Source organism: Dendropsophus ebraccatus, chromosome 4 (genome assembly GCF_027789765.1).
Source record: "Dendropsophus ebraccatus isolate aDenEbr1 chromosome 4, aDenEbr1.pat, whole genome shotgun sequence".
Lineage (NCBI taxonomy): Eukaryota > Metazoa > Chordata > Amphibia > Anura > Hylidae > Dendropsophus > Dendropsophus ebraccatus.
In genome coordinates this window covers 103,566,085-103,573,894 of record NC_091457.1, presented here as the reverse complement: position 1 = coordinate 103,573,894, position 7,810 = coordinate 103,566,085, and the positions used below count along the sequence as shown (strand labels likewise).

The following is a 7,810-nucleotide window of genomic DNA, read 5'->3' as shown; positions in this document are numbered from 1 at the left end:
GCTTTTGCCACATGTTCTGCTGCAAAACATGAGCAGCCTATAGTGCCAGCCTATTGTGTAAACAGCCGGGAGATTAGGTGTGCCACCTTGCTGAGAGCAAATGTCCCTCTTTGGGGTATGCCCGAATCTTCAGTCACAATAGCCGATTATAGCTCCCATGAACAGCAGTGATACCCATGCACAACCTTCCACCATAGTCTAATGGGAGACTTGGGTCCCTGCACTCTACCTATCCCCTGTCCGGTGCAAGTTGGGAAAAACCCTTTAAGAGACAGTAATGTTTACTTGTACGCGATGTACATTGTCAATGGTGAATTTACGCCCAAATCTGTCCTGTGCTGAAGTTAACAGTGTGGTGAAGGCGGCAGCTGCAGGAACCGACTGTATGTAGACGTAGTCTTATATGATTGACAAGTGTACAGCCACCTGCCCTCATTAAAGATGTCTTCCTCACTTCCGCGTTTACGGCATACATTCCGCTCTATGAATGGACACGTCACAGCCAATCAGTAGTGGACAACTATCCAGCATCCTCGCTTGACGTGTCCTGATTTTCCACCAATAGGATGTCAGGACGTGTTACGGGCAGGGACATTCGGCCAATCAGTGTGTGCGGCGTGGAAACGACCTGCTTTGGCTGGCGAATGGGGAGTGAGCGGAGGCGGGAGGGGGTTGCTAGGAGAAGCGGGGCTAGAGTTGCCGGTAAGCGCAGTGTGAGGAGGATACGGTGGTTGATCCGCAATGAGGTCTCTGTGCGCTTTGGCTGTTACCGGCATCCTGCTTGTTCTGCCCGCCCAGGATCAAGCCCTGAAAGCGGGGGAATGTGAGGGTAAGTGTGAGGGTGACTCAGGGGGAAATACGGGGCCTGGAAGGCAGAGGGTTGTAGGGGTGTCTGTAGTGGTGAGCGGCTCACACTGTTAGGGGGTGTCTGTAATGTAGAGGGGCTCGCACTGCTAGGGGGGTGTCCGTAATGTAGAGGGTCTCGCACTGTTAGGGGGGTGTCTGTAATGTAGAGGGGCTCACACTGTTAGGGGGGTGTCTGTAATGTAGAGGGGCTCGCACTGTTAGGGGGTTGTCTGTAATGATGAAGGGCTCGCACTGTTAGGGGGTGTCTGTAATGTAGAGGGGCTCACACTGTTAGGGGGGTGTCTGTAATGATGAGGGGCTCACACTGTTAGGGGGGTGTCTGTAATGATGAAGGGCTCACACTGTTAGGGGGGTGTCTGTAATGTAGAGGGGCTCACACTGTTAGGGGGTGTCTGTAATGATGAGGGGCTCACACTGTTAGGGGGGTGTCTGTAATGATGAAGGGCTCACACTGTTAGGGGGTTGTCTGTAATGATGAGGGGCTCACACTGTTAGGGGATGTCTGTAATGATGAGGGGCTCACACTGTTAGGGGGGTGTCTGTAATGATGAGGGGCTCACACTGTTAGGGGGGTGTCTGTAATGATGAGGGGCTCACACTGTTAGGGGGGTGTCTGTAATGATGAAGGGCTCACACTGTTAGGGGGGTGTCTGTAATGTAGAGGGGCTCACACTGTTAGGGGGTGTCTGTAATGATGAGGGGCTCACACTGTTAGGGGGGTGTCTGTAATGATGAGGGGCTCACACTGTTAGGGGGGTGTCTGTAATGATGAAGGGCTCACACTGTTAGGGGGGTGTCTAATGATGAAGGGCTCACATTGTTAGGGGGGTGTCTGTAATGATGAAGGGCTCACACTGTTAGGGGGGTGTCTGTAATGTAGAGGGGCTCACACTGTTAGGGGGTGTCTGTAATGATGAAGGGGTTACACGGTTAGGGGGTTATCTGTAATGATGAGGGGCTCACACTGTTAGGGGGGTCTTGTGGTCAGGGGCTCGCACTGTTGGGTAGTGTCTGTAATAATGAGGGGCTCACAATGTTAGGGGGTGTCTGTAATGATGAGGGGCTTACACTGTTTGGGGGGGTGTCAGATCAGTGATCTGTTTCTCTTATGGCTCTACTAGGCATTGCTCCCACCTAGCTAGAATCCTGCTCCACACTGATGAGGAGCAACACCCCGAAACAGCTGTATGTAGATGGTTACCTGACCTTGGTTTATCCCTTGTCATTACATTGACTTATAGAGCCACTTAATATGGTGGTTTTGGTGGTTTCCTTATAGGAGCTGCCCCTTGGCTGGGCCCTTCCCGGAGGGATATACGGCTAGTCCTGTGTTTTGAGACTCCTAAATGAGGCTCCACAGGCTCTTCTTTTGCATTACTGTTAGAGGGAGTGTCTAGTCATGAGGGGTTCACACTGTTGGAAGGGGATTGTAATGATGAGGGGCTCACAGTGTTGGGGTGTGTCTAGTGATGAGAGGCTCACTTTGTTTGGGGGTGTCTGTACTTCTGTACTGGGGATCTACAGTACTATTACTAACCCCCCCCCCCCCCCCCCCCCCCCCCAGTTGTATCTTCCTCACTGCCCCCGTTGAGCTTTGAATTGTCATGTACTGTATGCGGGCCCTGACTCCATCTTTGCTTCTTGCAGTGTGTGTATTGTTTCTCAGCCGCTTCTATCAGTCAATTAAAGAAAAGAATGTGGAGTTCACACCAACTGTGGTGGAGAAGGAGCTGCATAAGACATGTGATGCTGCCAAAGGGAAAGAGAACAGATTTGTAAGTACTGTGTCAGCGGTGTTCAGTGGATGTGTTGTTGTCTTTCAGTAAGGGTCCCTTTACACACACATTATCAGGCAGATTTTTGCAGCCAAAGCCAGGAACAGACCATAAACAGAGATCAGGTCATATAGGAAAGATTGAGATTTCTCTTCTTTTCAAATCCATTCCTGGTTTTGGCTGCAAAAATGTGCTAGATATCTGTCAGATAATCTGTGTGTGTAAAGGAAACAGTGAGCAGGCAATACACAGGCCTAGGGGTCGCCCCACGACACAATTTCTCTTTAATGCTTCCTCCAGGCAATGAAAGGATTTATCCGGATCATTTGAAAATGTTCTTTCAGTCTGTTACTGTAATAAAATAAAAGTGCTATAGTGTGTAATCCCCTGCAGCTTTGTTTTCATGGCGGCTATAGCATGCTTCTATATCCAGGTGCCCACTGCAGTCAGTCACTGGCATCAGTGTATACAGCATGAGATCACCAAGTCCTGTGATTGACTGACTGCAGTGGTGACATGGATATGAAGGCATGTGTTCACTGCACCCATGTAAACAAATTTTTGCGGAGGATTGTAATGGTGGTGATGGACACAGTTGGAGTTAGCCTGATATTGTACTAAAATAATGCCTAATTGCTAAACTGTTTATGTTCACACTGCGTAAAACTACAGCCGTAGTTCTCGCTGCAGAACTACAGCCGTAGTTTTGCGGGGTGGGACATAGCTTTATTTTTAATGGGATCCCGGCCAGAGCGTACACACATCGTATACACTCCAGCCGGGATCCCTTGCGGTGACGGAAAAAACTGACAGGTCACTTTTCTGCGGCCGGAATTCTGTGAATTCCGGACGCAGAAAGCCCTGTCAGTTCACACAGTGAAGCGAGCGGCTCCGGCCACTTGTTTCACTGTGTGCTATGGGAAGCTCTGATGCGGGGGCGCGCTGATGTACTTAAGTACCAGCCGAGATGATCCGGCCAGAGACCATCCGTTCCGTGACCCGGCCGGTCTCATACAGAGTGTGCACATACAAATTCCACAGAGACCCTTATGTATACTGGAGGAGGTCACATCCTACGTACTTGATACAATTCTTCCAGTGCTCCTTACAAAAACCAACACGAAATTTCCAAAAGGGGGCAAAGCACTTAGGAATAAAATATAACTTTTATTTAAATACTAATTAAAAACTGATACAATGCCACAAAAACAAACACATGGTCTACAATACCGTCTTAGAAATGATAATGCGATATGAGAGGGAACGAACTAAATGGCGGGGTATATAGAGGGACACAGTGCACACTGTCCACTCCTAATCAGTTACTTCTGCCCCTGCCTTTTGAGGTGACCCACCTCCTTAACAGGGTGGCCCCAACCACGGTGACGTTCCCTTCTCTGTTCTAAGTGCAGAACACATAAACGTACAAACATAAACCAGGTTTGTACGTTTATGTGTTCTGCACTTAGAACAGAGAAGGGAACGTCACCGTGGTTGGGGCCACCCTGTTAAGGAGGTGGGTCACCCCAAAAGGCAGGGGCAGAAGTAGCTGATTAGGAGTGGACAGTGTGCACTGTGTCCCTCTATATACCCCGCCATTTAGTTCGTTCCCTCCCATATCGCATTATCATTTCTAAGACGGTATTGTAGACCATGTGTTTGTTTTTGTGGCATTGTATCAGTTTTTAATTAGTATTTAAATAAAAGTTATATTTTATTCCTAAGTGCTTTGCCCCCTTTTGGAAATTTAGAGTGTGCACATAGCCTCAAGCTGTAAAATCACTTTTTAAATACATTAAGATTCCTATAAACGGATGAAATCGGGCAATTGCAACCAAAATCCTTTTAGGCGACACTGATCAGGGTATGAAATAAAGTTGGGCTCAGTTGCGTGTGAAGTGCCCCTTACACAGTGTTTCACACTTCTAGTTGGCAGATTTGCATAGTTATGTATCAATAATACAGTGGAGGCCATTTAACGTTCGGAAGCACAGGCCTTTTTTTCTTTTCTTTTTTTTTTTTTAACAACCACCCAGTTCCCACGCCTGCGCTGGTTTATTACCGGCATGAAGTACTGTGGGCAGGCCCGCCAGCCCCCAGTGTGACGAAACCCCCTCCCCTCTGTGACGCAGCTTCATTAGAGTCAGTGTAGCTGCGTCACAGAGGGGAAGAGGGATCGTCACACTGGGAGTCAGCAGGCCTGTCTCCAATGCTTTATGCCCCTCCGGTGCCCAGGAACAGACCGGCACCGTGCATGGGAATCGGACAGGGGTATAAAAAAAAAAAAGGGCCGCGCCGCCGGCACCCCCACGTCGGTCTGTTCATGTAAAAAAAACAAAAGCCGTGTACCTGGTGGTACATTTGCTTTAATAAAACCTATTATAGAGTTTCTTACAATCATTTGAATTATTAATATTTATTGATTTCTGAAAAATGACATTTAAACAGTTACTCTTTAATTATGCAGATTTCAGCTATTTATATTGATCAGATCCACAGCAGGTTCAGTGCATGTGAACATAGTCTTGTCTTTTTATTCCTTAATCTTATTGACCATTGTAACAGAAGTTGCTTGGTGAATCGAGTGGCAGCACACACACTTAACCACAAATCCATTCACTTTAAAGGGGTTATCCAGTGCTACAAAAACATGGCCACTTTTCCCCCTCTCTTGTCTCCAGATTGGGTGGGGTTTGGAACTCAGTTCCATTGAAGTAAATGGAGCTTAATTGCAAACCACACCTGAACTGGAGACAAGAGAGGGGGAAAGTGGGCATGTTTTCGTAGCGCTGGATAAGGGTGGGTTCATACTGAGGAATTCTAACGGATAATGTCCGCGGAATTCCGTAGTATGGCCGAGCGCCTTTCTGGCAGATGGCGGAATACGCCGGCCCATAGAATGGTGTCTATGGAGCCAGCAGAAAGGCGCGCTGACAGCCGACGGAATTCTGCAGAGTTTATCAGTGATAATTCCGTAGTGTGAACTCACCCTAACCCCTTTAATGCTGTAATTATGGCTGTGTGAAGGAAAGGAGAGGATTTGGAGAATTTTAGATAAAAACAAAAAGATGTTCAAGGGTAGCCATTCATGAAGGTTCATAGTCACAGACCTTGCTATAATGTTTTATAAGGGGGAGAATCTGCAGCCACTTGGAGGCTATGACCTCTAACCTTCATCTTCTGCCTCTTTAGTGTTATTATATCGGAGCCACCAGTGATGCAGCCACAAAGATCACCAATGAGGTTTCCAAGCCACTAAGTCACCACATCCCTGCTGAGAAGATCTGCGAGAAACTAAAGAAGAAGGACAGTCAGATCTGTGAGCTGAAATATGGTGAGTACAGCATGGAGGTAGTTCCATAGGGCCCTATTACACCAATTGATTATCGGCTATACTTGACCGTTGCGGACGGTAATCATTTAGTATAATAGCGCCTAGTATAAGACCATGATTGGTTGACATGCACGATGTCGCCTGATCGTGGTCTTTCAACAGGTTGAAAAATAATGACGATAATGACAGTGATGGTGTGCTGCATGCTGATCCGTGTAATGGGAGCGGCAGCAGCACAATGTAAGGATTGTCCGGGCAGCTCCCCGTGGTCACCCCCCCACCTCCTTCACCTTCTCTATCTGTGCGTGTAATGTCACATGCAGCGAGCGGGGTGTGGGGATGAGAAGGAAGCGAACACTGATCTGACAGGTCAGCGCACGCTTTCTCCTCTTAATCGTGTCCTGTAGAATGCAGGAGTTTAGGTCATATTATAACTTCTCCCTTTTTTCCTCAGACAAGCAGATTGACCTGAGCACAGTGGATCTGAAGAAGCTGCGAGTAAAGGAACTGAAGAAGATTCTGGACGACTGGGGTGAGACCTGCAAGGGATGCGCAGAAAAATCCGACTACATCCGCAAGATCAATGAGCTGATGCCCAAGTATGCACCCAATGCAGCAAATGCACGGACGGACCTCTGATCCAAAGGACTCCCATCATGGACTCCTACACTGACCCCTGTGCCAGTGCTCAGACTGAAACTGAATTCTAGTCTAATTTACTTTTTTTTTTTTTAATATATATAGATTTTTTTTCCCTCTCTTTTCTCTTATACTGGAGGATCCCTGGGCACCTGAAGATTGTGGAGGATGCAGTTCACTGTATATTAGTCCTATCTGAGTGGCATTTTTTCTATGAAAATAAAAGAATCCACTCTGTTTGCTGCTGAGTGTGTTATGCCCCCCCAGACTAGTGGAGAGTAGCAGCAACTGTGTTGCACTGTTCTGCTTGTCTCTTCTCTGTTCCTGATCAGAAGACAATGGGGACAGACATACTGCCGATAGTTCTCACTGCTATGCTTTATCCAACAGTTACCAGCTGAACGTCACCATCAGTATTTCATCAGACAGCAGCAACTGAGATGGAGTGGGAAATGGGGGAAGGACTCAGCTCAGTTATCGCAGGCGAGTTCTGTGTTTATCTGAAGGCTCGTCCGCATTCATCTCTACCGTATTACTGATGCCTGCACAGCAATATTCTTATAGAAACAAAGATAAAAATGTATTTAAGAAATTCATGGACTGCTGATCAATGTTATCGGCCAAACAGTGGTAGAAACAAAGCACTCTGCTACATCCGTTCATTGTGCAGTGAGAGCGCAGCAGAGCACACCCCGACACTGCCCCGAGTGCAGCTTGACTGAATCGTGTACTTTGCTAATCATGTGCTAGTATCCTACGCTCCAGATACATCCAGAGCTACATTGACTATTTTGTTAGTGTCTGATTATCCGCCTTCTGCTTACATGCATAATCCTAAAAACTGAGGAGATCCCATAATGCACTGTTCCTGTTCCGGAGTCTACACCTGTAGAGTTTAGGGCCCTATTACACAGGATGATTACTGTGTGGAAAATAGTTATAGCCTCCCAATTTCAGCCATGATCTTTCTGTGTGTATGCAGGCAACGATCAAACAACTGCCGAGAATTTGTTCGTATATCATTGATTGGATCTTTTGATCTCACTATAAAATCATTGATAATCATTCGCTAATCTTTCGGCTAATTAAGCACTTCAATGCAGCTGTCAAACCTGACAGCTGCATTGAAGTGCTTCATGTACAACATCCCTGGTGTCTAGTGGGTCGGATCTCCCCCCCCCCCCCCGCGATGCGA

At 47.3% G+C, this 7,810-nt stretch overlaps 1 protein-coding gene across 1 annotated transcript; it reads left to right on the top strand.

Moving 5' to 3' along the window:
- The first annotated feature begins 668 nt into the window (after nt 1-668).
- MANF (mesencephalic astrocyte derived neurotrophic factor) lies at nt 669-6,854 on the top strand. The gene is made up of 4 exons (XM_069968674.1): nt 669-829; nt 2,515-2,642; nt 5,835-5,976; nt 6,431-6,854. Exons 1-4 carry the CDS (start codon nt 742-744, stop codon nt 6,613-6,615), a joined length of 543 nt encoding a protein of 180 aa, XP_069824775.1. The 5' UTR covers nt 669-741; the 3' UTR covers nt 6,616-6,854.
- Nucleotides 6,855-7,810: the final 956 nt, after the last annotated feature.